The 18,635-nt window shown below is 47.0% G+C and overlaps 2 protein-coding genes across 2 annotated transcripts in view; both read left to right on the top strand.

Moving 5' to 3' along the window:
• The window catches only part of LOC119850710, an 829,101-nt gene extending 819,556 nt beyond the window's left edge, over positions 1-9,545 (top strand). Inside the window, exon 6 of the mRNA XM_038389133.2 lies at positions 5,746-9,545. Coding sequence (XP_038245061.2) covers positions 5,746-9,542 — 3,797 coding nt within the window. The 3' untranslated portion in view covers positions 9,543-9,545. The remainder of the gene's footprint in view (positions 1-5,745) is intronic.
• Positions 1-18,635, top strand: part of LOC122458498 (GTPase IMAP family member 2-like) — a 237,450-nt gene that overhangs the window by 202,814 nt on the left and 16,001 nt on the right.

The raw sequence follows: 18,635 nt of genomic DNA, 5'->3' as shown, positions 1-18,635 counted from the left end.
TTTTCCTAATATCCAATCTAAACCTCCCCCATTGCAACTTGAGACCATTACTCCTCGTTCTGTCATCTGCTACCATTGAGAACAGTCTAGAGCCATCCTCTTTGAAACCCCCTTTCAGGTAGTTGAAAGCAGCTATCAAATCCCCCCTCATTCTTCTCTTCTGCAGACTAAACAATCCCAGCTCCCTCAGCCTCTCCTCATAAGTCATGTGCTCTAGACCCCTAATCATTTTTGTTGCCCTTCGCTGTACTCTTTCCAATTTATCCACATCCTTCTTGTAGTGTGGGGCCCAAAACTGGACACAGTACTCCAGATGAGGCCTCACCAGTGTCGAATAGAGGGGAACGATCACGTCCCTCGATCTGCTCGCTATGCCCCTACTTATACATCCCAAAATGCCATTGGCCTTCTTGGCAACAAGGGCACACTGCTGACTCATATCCAGCTTCTCGTCCACTGTCACCCCTAGGTCCTTTTCCGCAGAACTGCTGCCGAGCCATTCGGTCCCTAGTCTGTAGCGGTGCATTGGATTCTTCCATCCTAAGTGCAGGACCCTGCACTTATCCTTATTGAACCTCATTAGATTTCTTTTGGCCCAATCTTCCAATTTGTCTAGGTCCTTCTGTATCCTATCCCTCCCCTCCAGCGTATCTACCACTCCTCCCAGTTTAGTATCATCCGCAAATTTGCTGAGAGTGCAATCCACACCATCCTCCAGATCATTTATGAAGATATTGAACAAAACGGGCCCCAGGACCGACCCCTGGGGCACTCCACTTGACACCGGCTGCCAACTAGACATGGAGCCATTGATCACTACCCGTTGAGCCCGACAATCTAGCCAGCTTTCTACCCACCTTATAGTGCATTCATCCAGCCCATACTTCCTTAACTTGCTGACAAGAATGCTGTGGGAGACCGTGTCAAAAGCTTTGCTAAAGTCAAGAAACAATACATCCACTGCTTTCCCTTCATCCACAGAACCAGTAATCTCATCATAAAAGGCGATTAGATTAGTCAGGCATGACCTTCCCTTGGTGAATCCATGCTGACTGTTCCTGATCACTTTCCTCTCCTCTAAGTGCTTCAGGATTGATTCTTTGAGGACCTGCTCCATGATTTTTCCAGGGACTGAGGTGAGGCTGACCGGCCTGTAGTTCCCAGGATCCTCCTTCTTCCCTTTTTTAAAGATGGGCACTACATTAGCCTTTTTCCAGTCATCCGGGACTTCCCCCGTTCGCCACGAGTTTTCAAAGATAATGGCCAAGGGCTCTGCAATCACAGCCGCCAATTCCCTCAGCACTCTCGGATGCAATTCGTCCGGCCCCATGGACTTGTGCACGTCCAGCTTTTCTAAATAGTCCCTAGCCACCTCTATCTCTACAGAGGGCTGGCCATCTCTTCCCCGTTTTGTGATGCCCAGCACAGCAGTCTGGGAGCTGACCTTGTTAGTGAAAACAGAGGCAAAAAAAGCATTGAGTACATTAGCTTTTTCCACATCCTCTGTCACTAGCTTGCCTCCCTCATTCAGTAAGGGGCCCACACTTTCCTTGGCTTTCTTCTTGTTGCCAACATACCTGAAGAAACCCTTCTTGTTACTCTTGACATCTCTTGCTAGCTGCAGCTCCAGGTGCGATTTGGCCCTCCTGATATCTTTCCTACATGCCCGAGCAATATTTTTATACTCTTCCCTGGTCATATGTCCAACCTTCCACTTCTTGTAAGCTTCTTTTTTATGTTTAAGATCCGCTAGGATTTCACCATTAAGCCAAGCTGGTCGCCTGCCATATTTACTATTCTTTCGACTCATCGGGATGGTTTGTCCCTGTAACCTCAACAGGGATTCCTTGAAATACAGCCAGCTCTCCTGGACTCCCTTCCCTTTCATGTTAGTCCCCCAGGGGATCCTGGCCATCTGTTCCCTGAGGGAGTCAAAGTCTGCTTTCCTGAAGTCCAGGGTCCGTATCCTGCTGCTTACCTTTCTTCCCTGCGTCAGGATCCTGAACTCAACCAACTCATGGTCACTGCCTCCCAGATTCCCATCCACTTTTGCTTCCCCCACTAATTCTACCCGGTTTGTGAGCAGCAGGTCAAGAAAAGCGCTCCCCCTAGTTGGCTCCCCTAGCACTTGCACCAGGAAATTGTCCCCTACGCTTTCCAAAAACTTCCTGGATTGTCTATGCACCGCTGTATTGCTCTCCCAGCAGATATCAGGAAAATTAAAGTCACCCATGAGAATCAGGGCATGCGATCTAGTAGCCTCCGTGAGTTGCCGGAAGAAAGCCTCATCCACCTCATCCCCCTGGTCCGGTGGTCTATAGCAGACTCCCACCATGACATCACTCTTGTTGCACACACTTCTAAACTTAATCCAGAGACACTCAGGTTTTTCCACAGTTTCGTACCGGAGCTCTGAGCAGTCATACTGCTCCCTTACATACAGTGCTACTCCCCCACCTTTTCTGCCCTGCCTGTCCTTCCTGAACAGTTTATAACCATCCATGACTGTACTCCAGTCATGTGAGTTATCCCACCAAGTCTCTGTTATTCCAATCACGTCATAATTCCTTGACATCACCAGGACCTCCAGTTCTCCCTGCTTGTTTCCAAGGCTTTGTGCATTTGTATATAAGCACTTGAGATAACCTGTTGATCGCCCCTCATTCCCAGTATGAGGCAGGAGCCCTCCCCTCACAGACATTCCTGCCTGTGCTTCCTCCCGGTATCCCGCTTTCCCACTTACCTCAGGGCTTTGGTCTCCTTCCCCCGGTGAACCTAGTTTAAAGCCCTCCTCACTAGGTTAGCCAGCCTGCTGTTACTCTTAACATCTCTTGCAAGCTGCAACTCCAGGTGTGATTTGGCCTTCCTCATTTCCCTCCTGCATGCCCGAGCAATATTTTTATACTCTTCCCTGCTCATTTGTCAAATCTTCCACTTCTAGTCTGGGTCCAGCAATCACTCACACCCTCTGTAGTTACTGTCCTTTGTTCCAGTTTCTTTCGGGGTGGAGAGGCTCTCTGTTTAGCCAGCTGAAGACAAAATGGAGGGGTCTCCCTGGGGTTTAAATAGACTCTCTCTTGTGGGTGGAGTCCCCCTCCTTTCTCCTATGCAAAGTCCAGCTACAAAATGAAGTTTTGGAGTCACCTGAGCAAGTCACATGTCCCTGCAAGACTGCGTTCCTTACCAGCCAAGCCACATTCCTGGGAAAGCGGGAATACCTCATGGGCATGGGTCTGGGCGGGGCTAGCACTGGGGCCAGAGACCGAGGCAGCAGCATGCGGCACTGGCAAAAGGGGTCCGCGTCCACGGGCTGATGGACACTGAGCCAGGGTTGAGAGAAATGGGTGGCACTCAAGCTTTGGCAGGGTCCCCTCTTCCCCATGGGCATGCCCCACAGCCTGTGTGCCCTGAGAGCCTGCTGAAGGTGGGGGGAGGCGGGTCCCTCATCTTTCCTGCCCCCCCTCCCCAGGGCATCAGATCCCTCCTATGCCCCCTCCTCTTCCTGCCCCCCCAGGGCCCCCATCCATCCTGCCACCCCCCGTCATTGCCCACCCACCCAAAGCTGGGGCCCACCCCATTTTCCTGTCCTAGCTATGCCACTGGTTTAGCCATCTAAATACCTTCAAAAATCCAGCCCTACATGTCTTTGCTGACAGCAAATAGCTGCAAATCCCGTTGGCAGATGTGTCTCTCCTTCCCCTCTGTGGCTGGTTAGATTTGCAGAAGTCAGTGGGAGCTGTGCTTTGTACATATGAAGTTCTATAAAACCACTAAAAGCGCTGAAGAAATCTCAGGCCCTGGGCTTCTCAAGTCAGGCACCCAAATGAGTGGATGTTTTGTCCTTACTCTCTGTGCCTCAGTTCCTCACCTGTAAAATAGGGATATTAACACCTCTCTGCCTCCCGGGGGTGCTGCAAAGAGAAGCGTGTGAATGTTGTTGAAGCACTTGGATATTATGTTGATGGGCACCCAGGAGGAAATGAACAGGTCTGTAGTCAGTGCAGAGTTCGAGGAGTGTCCAGTAACTAAAGCCTGGGGCCACACATTGAAAACCTACCACAAAACAGATTTTTAATCTGCGTTATTTGCTTTCCTGACGTTTGATTGCTTGGCTTTGCAACCTTCACATTCTTAATGTAAAAGGTTTTTTAAATTTAAGTTTAGAGATATTGTACTAGAGAAGGAGCTAGTACAGCGGTTCTCAAACTGTGGGCTGGGACCCCAAAGTGGGGTCGCCAGGGCTGGCTTAGACTTGCTGGGACCCAGGGCTGAAGCCCTGGGGGCAGAGCTCAGGTTACAAGCCCCTGCCTGGACTTTGGCCCCGTCCGGTGCAGTATGCCTCGGGCTTTGGCTTTGGCCCCTCCACCCAGGGCAGCGGGGCTCGGGCTTTGGTCCCCCCTTCCTGGGATCATGTAATAATTTTTATTGTCTTAAGGGGGTTGTGGTGCAATGAAGTTTGAGAACCCCTGAGCTAGTGCAGTCTGTTAGATACTTTGGGATCCATGTGGATGATATTGATCCAAGAATAAGTGCCCAGTCCAGTGCCTAAACCTCCTTTAAGGCCCCAGCTCAGGAAGTTACTTACACATGCATGTGATTTTAAGCCTCACTGAAGTCAGTTACAACTTGTGCTGTGACTGAATGTGAACATGGTGACCCGGATGGGGATGCATCTTGCAGTCCCCAGCTCCAAAGGAACCCTTTCTCCTTTAGGTACAGGGTCCTGTTATTTGTGTATCAGACTCTTCCGGACTGTGTATTTTTTGATACCTCATTTTATAAAATAACAAACTTTAGTAGACAGAACTACCAGAAGGTAACTGTTGGTTCCTTGTGCAGGTTCTCTGCTGTCTGAGACACACCACAAAGGGGTGAGAGTTCTAGAACGTGTGTGTATTTCTCTGTGAGTTCATCAGGAAGGGAGAAAGGCGTTGGTGATAAACAAAGCTAATGCCAAGTGCATCACATGCCACACAGAACTAGCTGTCTGCAGAAATCTTACTGCATGTTACAGCAATAGGCAGACAAAAGAAGTGAGAGCGTGGGCATGTCTAGTTACAAACATAATCAAAACTAAGCTCAATTACAAACACAATTTAGTTTACCATAAGCTTTTGAAATCCACAGTCAATCTGTGGAACTCTTTGCCAGAGGATGTTGTGAAGTCCAAGACTATAACAGGGTTCAAAAAAGAACTAGATAAATTCATGGAGGATAGATCCCTTAATGGCTGTTAGCCAGGATGGGCAGGGATGGTGTCCCTAGCCTCTGTTTGCCAGAAGCTGGGAATGAACAACAGGGAAAGGATCACTTGATGATTCCTTGTTCTGCTCATTCCCTCTGGGGCACCTGGCATTGGCCACTGTTGGAAGACAGGATCCTGGGCTCGATGGACCTTTGATCTGACCCAGTACGGCCATTCTTATAAGTGCATGTACGCGTAACAATCTCATTATCAGCTGCTGAAACTGCCCTAAGTGCAGCAGGCTAACATAAAAATGTCATTTTAATCATAACTTTGCATAGTCAGGGTGTGTGTGTTTATGTTAGACTTATTAATGAATGAATGCTAATCTATGTTTATTCTCACACAGACACAGTGAGTGAAGCATGTTACCAAATCAGACACTTTGTTCGGGGACATTCAGCTCTTATTTTAATGTGAGAAAATGTCTTGCAGTTACACAACAGAAAGGTTTCTTACCCTCTCTGCCATTTACCCTGTATCTGTCTGTACTATTCTAGGCATCACTTTATGGGACCTGGAGACACTTCAAAATGATGTAGACACAAAACCACAATCCAAGACTGAATTTCAGATTGTTACATCTGACACCACTGAAGACAAGGCCTCTGCCCTCAGTGTCACAGCATCGCTGAAGGCCAGTTTCCTGCTTGGCCTGGTGGAAGTGGGTGGATCTGCAGAATATTTAAGTGATACCAAGACATCAAAACATCAAGCCCGTGTTTCTCTCCAGTACTCGACTACAACACAGTTTAAGCAGCTGACGATGAGCCATTTAGGGTACCATAATATCTCCTATCCTGACGTGTTTGACCAAGCCACGGCCACCCACGTGGTCACGGCTGTGCTGTATGGGGCACAGGCTTTCTTTGTCTTTGATCAGGACATTTCTTCATCTGAGAACATACAAGACATACACGGAAAACTCCAGGTTATCATTAAAAAGATACCCCAGGTTTCCATCGAAGGGGAAGGAGCTCTCAAAATGGATGACACAGAAAAAAAACAAGCTGAAAAACTTAGTTGTAAGTTTTATGGTGACTTTGCTCTTGAGAACAATCCATCTACTTACCAAGATGCCATGAAAACATACTCCACCCTCCCCAAGCTGCTGGGTGACCAGGGGGAGAAGGCCATACCAGTGAGAGTTTGGCTGTACCCGCTGACCAAGCTGGATTCCAAAGCTGCTCAGCTGGTGCGTGAGATCAGCACAGAACTCATCTTTGATGTTCAAACCGCCCTGGAGCAACTGACAGAATTAGAGATGCGATGTAATGACGCGGTGAAGAATCCAATTTCTTTAACCTTCCCCGAAATCAAGAGGAAAATCCAGCAATTCAAAGATCTGTGTAAGCAACATAGACAGACTTTCCAGAAACAGCTAGCAGGAATCTTACCCTCCATCCGTGGAGGTGGAAAAGAGGAAGGGGCCCTGGTGGACATTTTAACCTACAAAAACCAATCACCGTTCAACACCCAGCAACTAAATGAATTTCTGGATAAAAAGGAACGAGAAATGACTTTCATCAATTCCTATCTTTCTGTCCTAAAGGATGTGGAAGTGGTGTCCTCCCAGAATAAACTGGATGAAATAGTACTTGACCCCATCAATGACTTTGTCGTCGCCTTTATGTTCACTTCATTACATGAAGAGGAGCCATATTTATCAGATTTAAAACTCTGCCTTCAGACCCAGATTATGAAGAATACCCAAGATCCTGCATCAGCCAGTTCTGTCAGTGAGAAATCCAAACTGTGCTTTGAGGACAAAGAGAGAAACCAAAAAGCCCGAAAATCTGCAAAATCCATTTCAGACTTTGCCCGGGTCAATAAATCTAATGGGAAAACTCGATTCATTGTAGCTTCTGTCCCAGATGAGGACAATCCTGGAGCTTCAATTTACCTCTATGAAAATGGAGACCTGGTCAGCACTAACTATGAACTTCCATCGAAACCTCTTTCTCTCCTGACAGATGGAGTCAGACATGACCATGTGCAGCTCACGTTTAAACCAGCGGCCTTTGGGAGAAAGGAGATATCCTGCTATCGGGTGGAGTACAGAATGGTAGGGCAGGAGAACTGGACGGCTGTGGATACAAATGATAAACAAGAGACCTTCGCAGTAATGGGGCTCCATCCAAACACCGAGTACCAGTTCCGATATGCCGCAGTGAGCAAACCAGGACTCAGCGAGAGCAGTGACATGAGTGATCCTGTGAAGACTCTTCCCCCTACCAACCCCCCTGGAAAGCCAGTAACAGATACTTTAGAATCATCTGCCATCACCCTCACCTGGCAGTGTCCAAATATTATTGGAGATGGAGTTGTTATAAAGGAGTATAAGGTGGAATATAAAAAGCAGGATGGCCGTACAAATCATAAGGAGAAAGTCAAATGGCTGGAACGAAGGACAGGAGAGAGAACAGAGTTCTGTACCATTGATGGATTGATGCCTCAGACACCCTACAGATTCCGAGTGTCGGCTGTATGTGCAGATGGGGCTGTGAGTGACCCAAGTGAGGAGATGCTGATTTCAACACCAAAGGGGAAGGTATCAAAGAAGCAGCCACATTATTCCCTTAAGGAAAGCCCTGTGACAAGAGACAAGCAACCTCCAACATCACCAACAAAATCACAGACAACAACACACAATTTTGTGAAACGAGGGTCTCTGATAACAGAAGAACCCCTGTCAATTTATACCCTTCCATTAGAGACGACACCATTAGGTCCTAATGCATCTTACATAAAGAACAGGCTGGGAAAAGAAAACCTACAGATCACTAACAAAGTCATTATGGTTCTGGGATTAACTGGGTCAGGAAAAACTACACTCATCAATGGAATGATCAACTATGTCCTGGGTGTGCAATGGGAAGATGAATTCAGGTTCAAACTAATTCATGAAATTACAAACAGAAGCCAAGCCCAGAGCCAGACATCTGAAGTGACAGCCTACGAGATCAATTGCAAAGAGGACTTACGGGTCCCCTACTCCCTGACTATAATAGACACCCCGGGATTTGGTGACACCAGAGGGATAGATCAAAACAAAGAGATAACAAGACAGATCCGAGAGTTTTTCTCCACTCCCGCGGCCATTGATCACATAGACGCCATCTGCGTTGTAGTTCAAGCCTCACTAGCTCGTTTGACACATGCCCAGAGGTACGTGTTTGACTCAGTGCTCTCTATTTTTGGGAAGGATATAAAAGACAATATACAAATCCTGATCACCTTCGCAGATGGACAGACACCCCCTGTTCTGGAGGCCATTAAGGAGTCTGATGTGCCATATTCCAAAAATGCTCAGGGCATGCCCATTCATTTCAAATTCAATAACTCTGCTCTGTTTGCGAGCAATGCTGGAGCTGACAAGGGCAGGTGTAATTTCGATGCAATGTTCTGGCAAATGGGAGACGTGAGCATGAAGACATTTTTTGAGAGTCTAGGTAATTTAGAAACAAAAAGTTTAACATTGACAAAGGAAGTTCTCAGAGAGCGGAAGGAGCTGGAGACAGCTGTGCAAGGGCTGCAGCCGCAAATCAAAGCTGGCCTGACAAAGCTACGAGAGCTAAGACGGACTGAGCGAGTTCTGGAACAGCATCAGGGGGATATGGAGGCCAATAAAGACTTTGAGTATGAGGTAGAGAAAACAGTGCCAGTGAAACTAGAGGTTATTAAAGATTATTTAACAAACTGTCAGACTTGTCATTACACGTGCCACTATCCCTGTGGTATTGCTGATGATAAACAGAAGAATAGATGTTCTGCTATGGACAAGTCTGGACATTGCACTGTTTGCCCAGGTAAATGTCAGTGGAATGTTCACTTCAATCAAAAGTACAGGTGGGATTATATAGTAGTAAAAGAGAAACAGACCTATACACAACTGAAGGAAAAGTATGAGAAGGCATCGGGTGAGGTGATGACGACTGAGAAGATATTTGAGCAGCTCTTTCTGGACTACACAGAAGTAGAAGATATAGAGCTAGAGCTTATTGAGAGATCATCTCTCAGCCTCCAACGCCTGCAAGAAATTGCCTTAAAGCCAAACCCGCTGTCCACTCCGGACTACATTGACCTGATGATCATGTCAGAAGAACAGGAAGCAAAGCCTGGGTACCAGGAACGCATAAAATCACTGAGTAAAGTGAGAGAAACAGCTGTGATAAAAACCAAGACTGCCAATAACGAGGAATTGCTGCCAGCAGAGTTGGAAATATATAAGAAGCGTAGTCAAAAGCGATCTAGATTTCAACGAATGTTTGATGCAGTAAAACACTTGTTTAAATAACAACAATGATAATATTTAGAGCTTATTACATTTTTCAGGCCTGATTCTCCATTGCATTGCACCTTGTGTTGTCACTTACAGATCTGCATAGTGGGTTCAAATTGTATGTCAACTGCAACCAGGTCAAAATGGGATCCACTCTGCACAAGTGTAAACACCACAAGGTGCAGGGTAAGGGGGAAATCAATCATTTCATCTTCAAATTGATACACAAACAGGAACTTTAAAAAACCTCAACTCAACCTTTAAATCTGAAATTCATATCTAAACCAGAAAGTGGATGCATTTTTTAGCCAAGGCCACAGAGCCAAGTTCATCTTTAGTGAATCTCCACTGAAGTTAGAACAAGATCCATTTTCAGTTCTCCATTCATTCCCAGGATGAGTTCCAGCAGATCAAAATCTCTTTTTAAATGCTTGAAAAATGCAGCACTTCCAACAGCTCCCATAGATGTCAATGGGAATAGCTGCCTCTCCAAACTTGAAAATCAGGCCACTCATTTTAAGACACTAGTCTGGGACTTGGGAGAACTGGGTTCAATTCCCAGCTCTGCAACAGACTCCCTGTGTGACCTTGAGCAAGTTCCTTAGGCCCAGATCCTCAAAGGTATTTAGACTCCTAACTTCCATTGATTTCATGGTTACCATTGATTTCAGTGGAACTTAGGACCCAATACTTTTGAGGATCTGAGCTTTAGTCTCTCTGTGCCTCAGTTCCCCACCTGTATAACAGAGATAACAGCACTTCTCTGCTTCACAGAGGTGTATTTATCCTCACCACATTAAATACTGGGTGCTCAGATACTCTGGTGCTTAACTTTAGGCACCTACCTGTTTCAAAATCTTGGCCAATCTCTGTAACACACATAGGCCCCCCATTCTGACTTTGATGAGGTTCCTTTGTTCCCTACAGAGTCCAGGCTTCCCTCTGGGTAAAGAAACAGGTTTTTATTTTCAAAAACTGAATGACAAGAGAAAGATTTCTACACAGAGGAAAATATTCGTGAACTGTCTTTGATTGAGCAAACCTGAAATATAGTTTGAGAGTTTTTCAGAATCTCAAAATATGTGAAGGTCATTCCAGTGCAAGTCTCTGCCCCTCCAAGGCCCTGTTGGTTTCTCCCAATAGGTGCCACTTTTTTTTTTTTTTTTTAAACCTACACAGCTGCTCTAGTTCACCTTCTTTTTGGGATTTACCTTCCCTATCACTCCAAATCTTTCCTTATTTTTTGCTGGTTTCCTTTCTCTCTGTATCCCATGTCCTCCTGCATTTTGCAGCATGCTCTTTTGTTTTCTCGTTCTCCTTTTTCTCACTTGTATTCAGTTCCTCATATCTGCTCCCTCCAACTTAGGTGTGGCCCAAAAAGATTTTTTAGGAGCCTCAAAGTTCTCTCCTGCTTCTAGTTCTTCCCTTCCAGCTGCCCTTGCAAAATCACTTCTGCTGCATTTGCGTCCCCAGTCTACGTTTCTCCTCCCACCCACTCCCGTACAACTCTTTTGCCCTACTCCAGTCTAGGTCTCTTCCAGGGCCCTTTTTTTTAAACTGGGCCACCCTTTGAAAATATTTCAGGCTGTGATGACTCCTTCCTCCCAAAAAAGGGATACTCATCCCTGAAACCAGCCGCCGCCGCTCTCCGGCCACCCAGCTCCGAAGGCAGCGCTGCCTCCAGCAGCAGCATTAAATGACGGGTGGCATGGTATGGCACAACCTTCAGAGCAAGGTGCCCAGCCAGCAGCCACTGCTCTCACAGCCTCCCCCACAATAGCCTTGCAACCCCCTTTTGGGTTGGGACCCCCATTCTAAGGAACACTGCATTAGATCATCTACTCTGATTTCGGTATAATATAGGCAGGAGAATCCCCCACCCAGTTACTCTTGTAGTGAGCCCAATAATTTGCATTTGACTAAAACATCTTCCAGAAAGGCGTCAGTCTGGACTTGGAGATGTCAAGAGATGGAGACTCCACCACTTCCCTAGGCAGCCTGTTCCCATGGTTAATCACCCTCCCTGTGGAACATTTGTGCCTTAATTCTAATTTGAATTGGTCTCACTTTAACTTCCACCCACTGATTCTTTTTCTGCCTTTCTCTGTTAGATTAAAGAGCCTTTAGCACCCCATATTTTTCCCTGTGAAGGTCCTTATATGCTGCAAACATCTCCCAGTTTTCTTTTTAGTAAACTAAACAGATCCTTAAGTGTCTCACTGTAATAAGGCATTTTCGAAATTCCTTTTGCAAAGCCCATGGCTTGGTCTACACTTAAAAGTTATGTCAGCATAGCTCTGCCGATAGAGGGGGTGGTGAAAAAAAATCACACCCCTGACTAATATAGCCATGCTGACAAAACCCCCAGTGCCGACGCAGTGATGTTGACAGAAGAGCACTTCTGTCGACCTAAAAAGAAAAAGAGTACTTGTGGGACCTCAGAGACTAACAAATCTGTCGACCTAGTTAACATTGATCGGAGAGGTGATTTTCTGGACCAAACTCAGGATAGCCTTCTAGGGGCACAAAGCTCTAAAGATATAGAGCAGGTTGCACAGAGGAGCCAAGAGGCCAGTGAAGAAGCTTGGCAACATGTGACCTCCAGAAGAGGTAAGCGGAATGTCCGGGTTCCAGTAACACAGACACAGGTAACTAACCGCTTTCATGTTCTCTCCACAGGTACCAATGCGGAGAGTGGACGAGATGATATGTCTGGGGGGAGAAAGCGGAAGGAGACTCCGCTGGTTGGGAGGCATGAGATGCGATGTCCTGAGGTTGGGGGTTCCACGACCACCACTCCCAAGAGGAGAAGGCGGGTGGTGGTGGTCGGGGACTCTCTCCTCCGGGGGACTGAGTCATCTATCTGCCGCCCTGACCGGGAAAACCGAGAAGTCTGCTGCTTGCCAGGGGCTAAGATTCGTGATGTGACGGAGAGACTGCCGAGACTCATCAAGCCCTCGGATCGCTACCCCTTCCTGCTTCTCCACGTGGGCACCAATGATACTGCCAAGAATGACCTTGAGCGGATCACTGCGGACTACGTGGCTCTGGGAAGAAGGATAAAGGAGTTGGAGGCGCAAGTGGTGTTCTCGTCCATCCTCCCCGTGGAAGGAAAAGGCCTGGGTAGGGACCGTCGAATCGTGGAGGTCAACGAATGGCTACGCAGGTGGTGTCGGAGAGAAGGCTTTGGATTCTTTGACCATGGGATGGTGTTCCATGAAGGAGGAGTGCTGGGCAGAGACGGGCTCCATCTTACGAAGAGAGGGAAGAACATCTTTGCCAGCAGGCTGGCTAACCTAGTGAGGAGGGCTTTAAACTAGGTTCACCGGGGGAAGGAGACCAAAGCCCTGAGGTAAGTGGGAAAGCGGGATACCGGGAGGAAGCACAGGCAGGAATGTCTGTGAGGGGAGGGCTCCTGCCTCATACTGGGAATGAGGGGCGATCAACAGGTTATCTCAAGTGCTTATATACAAATGCACAAAGCCTTGGAAACAAGCAGGGAGAACTGGAGGTCCTGGTGATGTCAAGGAATTATGACGTGATTGGAATAACAGAGACTTGGTGGGATAACTCACATGACTGGAGTACAGTCATGGATGGTTATAAACTGTTCAGGAAGGACAGGCAGGGCAGAAAAGGTGGGGGAGTAGCACTGTATGTAAGGGAGCAGTATGACTGCTCAGAGCTCCGGTACGAAACTGTGGAAAAACCTGAGTGTCTCTGGATTAAGTTTAGAAGTGTGTGCAACAAGAGTGATGTCATGGTGGGAGTCTGCTATAGACCACCGGACCAGGGGGATGAGGTGGATGAGGCTTTCTTCCGGCAACTCACGGAAGCTACTAGATCGCATGCCCTGATTCTCATGGGTGACTTTAATTTTCCTGATATCTGCTGGGAGAGCAATACAGCGGTGCATAGACAATCCAGGAAGTTTTTGGAAAGCGTAGGGGACAATTTCCTGGTGCAAGTGCTAGGGGAGCCAACTAGGGGGAGCGCTTTTCTTGACCTGCTGCTCACAAACCGGGTAGAATTAGTGGGGGAAGCAAAAGTGGATGGGAATCTGGGAGGCAGTGACCATGAGTTGGTTGAGTTCAGGATCCTGACGCAGGGAAGAAAGGTAAGCAGCAGGATACGGACCCTGGACTTCAGGAAAGCAGACTTTGACTCCCTCAGGGAACAGATGGCCAGGATCCCCTGGGGGACTAACATGAAAGGGAAGGGAGTCCAGGAGAGCTGGCTGTATTTCAAGGAATCCCTGTTGAGGTTACAGGGACAAACCATCCCGATGAGTCGAAAGAATAGTAAATATGGCAGGCGACCAGCTTGGCTTAATGGTGAAATCCTAGCGGATCTTAAACATAAAAAAGAAGCTTACAAGAAGTGGAAGGTTGGACATATGACCAGGGAAGAGTATAAAAATATTGCTCGGGCATGTAGGAAAGATATCAGGAGGGCCAAATCGCACCTGGAGCTGCAGCTAGCAAGAGATGTCAAGAGTAACAAGAAGGGTTTCTTCAGGTATGTTGGCAACAAGAAGAAAGCCAAGGAAAGTGTGGGCCCCTTACTGAATGAGGGAGGCAAGCTAGTGACAGAGGATGTGGAAAAAGCTAATGTACTCAATGCTTTTTTTGCCTCTGTTTTCACTAACAAGGTCAGCTCCCAGACTGCTGTGCTGGGCATCACAAAATGGGGAAGAGATGGCCAGCCCTCTGTAAAGATAGAGGTGGTTAGGGACTATTTAGAAAAGCTGGACGTGCACAAGTCCATGGGGCCGGACGAATTGCATCCGAGAGTGCTGAGGGAATTGGCGGCTGTGATTGCAGAGCCCTTGGCCATTATCTTTGAAAACTCGTGGCGAACGGGGGAAGTCCCGGATGACTGGAAAAAGGCTAATGTAGTGCCCATCTTTAAAAAAGGGAAGAAGGAGGATCCTGGGAACTACAGGCCGGTCAGCCTCACCTCAGTCCCTGGAAAAATCATGGAGCAGGTCCTCAAAGAATCAATCCTGAAGCACTTAGAGGAGAGGAAAGTGATCAGGAACAGTCAGCATGGATTCACCAAGGGAAGGTCATGCCTGACTAATCTAATCGCCTTTTATGATGAGATTACTGGTTCTGTGGATGAAGGGAAAGCAGTGGATGTATTGTTTCTTGACTTTAGCAAAGCTTTTGACACGGTCTCCCACAGCATTCTTGTCAGCAAGTTAAGGAAGTATGGGCTGGATGAATGCACTATAAGGTGGGTAGAAAGCTGGCTAGATTGTCGGGCTCAACGGGTAGTGATCAATGGCTCCATGTCTAGTTGGCAGCCGGTGTCAAGTGGAGTGCCCCAGGGGTCGGTCCTGGGGCCCGTTTTGTTCAATATCTTCATAAATGATCTGGAGGATGGTGTGGATTGCACTCTCAGCAAATTTGCGGATGATACTAAACTGGGAGGAGTGGTAGATACGCTGGAGGGGAGGGATAGGATACAGAAGGACCTAGACAAATTGGAAGATTGGGCCAAAAGAAATCTAATGAGGTTCAATAAGGATAAGTGCAGGGTCCTGCACTTAGGATGGAAGAATCCAATGCACCGCTACAGACTAGGGACCGAATGGCTCGGCAGCAGTTCTGCGGAAAAGGACCTAGGGGTGACAGTGGACGAGAAGCTGGATATGAGTCAGCAGTGTGCCCTTGTTGCCAAGAAGGCCAATGGCATTTTGGGATGTATAAGTAGGGGCATAGTGAGCAGATCGAGGGACGTGATCGTTCCCCTCTATTCGACACTGGTGAGGCCTCATCTGGAGTACTGTGTCCAGTTTTGGGCCCCACACTACAAGAAGGATGTGGATAAATTGGAAAGAGTACAGCGAAGGGCAACAAAAATGATTAGGGGTCTAGAGCACATGACTTATGAGGAGAGGCTGAGGGAGCTGGGATTGTTTAGTCTGCAGAAGAGAAGAATGAGGGGGGATTTGATAGCTGCTTTCAACTACCTGAAAGGGGGTTTCAAAGAGGATGGCTCTAGACTGTTCTCAATGGTAGCAGATGACAGAACGAGGAGTAATGGTCTCAAGTTGCAATGGGGGAGGTTTAGATTGGATATTAGGAAAAACTTTTTCACTAAGAGGGTGGTGAAACACTGGAATGCGTTACCAAGGGAGGTGGTAGAATCTCCTTCCTTAGAGGTTTTTAAGGTCAGGCTTGACAAAGCCCTGGCTAGGATGATTTAACTGGGACTTGGTCCTGCTTTGAGCAGGGGGTTGGACTAGATGACCTTCTGGGGTCCCTTCCAACCCTGATATTCTATGATTCTATGATGCTCCTACAGTGACAGAAAAGCTCCTTCTCCTGGTGTAAGCTGCGTCTATACTAGAGGGCTGTGCCAGAAGAGGCTCTGTGGTGTAGACATAGCCTGTGTCGTTTGCTTCAATTATCACGTCTCCCTGGAGGAGTACCTGTAAACCAGGGTACCCAGGAGGCTGGAGCTCTGGAAAAAAAGTATGCTTAAGCTCCTGGAAGTCTGGGGGAGCCAGTACAGCCCTAGTCTAAGGGCCTATGTCATTGGATTGCAGAGTCTCAGCTCTCAGAAGTTTCAGAGTAGCAGCCGTGTTAGTCTGTATTCGCAAAAAGAAAAGGAGTACTTGTGGCACCTTAGAGACTAACAAATTTATTAGAGCATAAGCTTTCGTGAGCTACAGCTCACTTCATCGGATGCATTTGGTGGAAAAAGCTCTCAGAAGGGGGCATTAGACAGAAACCCACAGCTAGAATCAGTGCTTGGACACTGTTCAGACTCAGGAAGCTTAAAAACCCAGGGGTCCAGTGGGCAGGATCAAAATGAAGAACCTGGTGAGCATCCAGCAGGGGCAGCTTGACCAGGGCTGTTACAACACCCAAATCCATTTCAGGGTCACAACTTTCCAGGATACAGTCCCCCTTTCTGTCAGTAGGCACTGCATTCTCTGTGCCTAGTAACATAGCTTTGCTTTTGGCTGTACGAAAACACATTGTGTTTGCTTGGGCCCAGCTCTCCAAGCAATTCAGATCTCTTTGTACATCTTCCCTGTCCTCAGCATTATGTACCCCTTTGCCAATGTTTGTCGTCGGCAGATTTTATCAGCAGTGATTTTATATTTACTTCCAGATCATTGCTAAAAATATTAAATAGTGTCAGGCCTAAAACCAATCCCCTTTGGAACCTCACTAGAAACACCGTCTTCAATGAAGATTCCACATTGACAACTTGCTTTTGTGGAGCGTGGAGTCTCCCACATCCTGAGTGGGTCCCCTAACCACTGGGCTAAAGGATATAAGGAAGTCTTCCCCATTACCTCCACTCCCTCCCCTGGCAGTTTGTGCAGAATGTGGCACATACCTAACTCATTCGCACAAAACGTGGCTTAGGCGCCAAGCCGCCTTACTCTAGGAAAGAAGCTCCCAGGTTTGAATTGCTGGCCAAGATAGGGGCCTCCATGCAGCCTGGACTTAGCTGCCTATCTCTGTGAGAAGGGCAGGGCTCTCAAAAGTGTAGCCAATTAGTTCATTTTATCATTCATTTATTGTGTGCTATGATTAACTCATATGTTATGTCGTATACAATCACTGTATTCAAAATAGAGTTCAGTTGTCGGATCATAGAGGTATAAGACTGATAAGTATTTAGACATAATAAATATGCATTACGTATATAAGTAAAGCCGGGCTGAAACACAAGACCTACAGGCTGAGGCTTGTAAGATATCAGCTTAGCCATGCTAGGCTATAGGCTTAAGAAATGCTTGACGTGAGTACATAATCAAAGAGTGACCCTGTGATGGGTTATCACCCCTGGGATACAGTCTGGGAGCTGTGAGAACTGCGCCCCTCTAAGACACACAACAGGGCTGGGGACACAGCCAGCCGTACACAGGCCTTGTTATCACCCAATACAACAGCAGGTGGCACCACTCACCCAAACTGGGGTAACCAGCAGACACCTGCCAATCTCCCAACTCCACAGGCATGCACACCCCCTTTGGAGTATAAACCCAAAACTGTACTGTCTTGGACTGCAGGGAGATTTGAACAAAGTAAGCTCATAAAGTTCGCCCCTCCCTCAGTGTGGAGAGGAAATGCAACAGCCTTGAGCCAAGATTTCCAAGCACTTCACTCCAGATTTGCTGGTTTAGATAAAGCGTAAAACAAGTTTATTAACTACAAAAAGATAGATTTTAAGTGATAGCAAATGGATCAAAGCAGATTACCTAGCAAATAAACAAACATGCAAACTAAGCCTAACATACTAGAAGGATGGGATTTGAATGAGCAATTCCTCACCCCGGCTGGCTTGCAGATTCTCAAGGCACAAGCTGCACTTGTTTTGCAGCTTGGGATCCCTCCCCCCTTCCAAGTCCTTTTTCTCTGGAGCTTCTCACAAGTGTTTAGTTGTGGAGGAGTGAAGAACAACAGATGATGTTACTCCTTGCTTTATAGAGCTTTAGCACATAGCAGGAACCCTTTATCTCTAAACAGTTCCCAGCCCAGTCTGTGGAAAACTACAGGCATTCAAGATGGAGTTGTCTCATGTGGCCTGGTCACATGCCCTTGCAGACCTTACTGAGTCATAGCAGCCATTACCCACAGGCTGTCTGGAGCGTCCTCAGGAAGGCTCACTGGGTGGGGGCTAAGCTTCTCCTAAGGCCTATTGTTTTCCCTAATGGACCATTACCCTGCATGGGCCCTTCACCACCAGCTATTTAGACTGGAAGCATCTTGCCTAGTGGGTGTCACCCAGGTGTGGCTACATGTGAAATACAGATACATAGTCAATATTCATATCTTCAGATTCAAAAATGATACATGCATACAAATAGTATAATTATATTCAGCAAATCATAACTTTTCCAGTGATACCCTACATGTCCCATCTTATACAGACTGCATCATAATTATCATTGTTATGTATAATCATATTACTATGACAAATATGGGGTGTAGTGTCACAGACCCTAGGCCACAAGACTACTGAAAAGATGTGCCTACAGGTGATGTTGTGAAAAATTGACTGCAATGTACTGATTGAGATCATGAGATACCTTGTTGTAACATCTTTTCAAACACAGGTCCTGACCATAGGGTACATTTT

This window comes from Dermochelys coriacea, chromosome 2 (genome assembly GCF_009764565.3).
Source record: "Dermochelys coriacea isolate rDerCor1 chromosome 2, rDerCor1.pri.v4, whole genome shotgun sequence".
In the NCBI taxonomy this organism is placed as follows: Eukaryota; Metazoa; Chordata; order Testudines; family Dermochelyidae; genus Dermochelys; species Dermochelys coriacea.
This window is presented reverse-complemented; position numbering and strand designations above follow the sequence as displayed.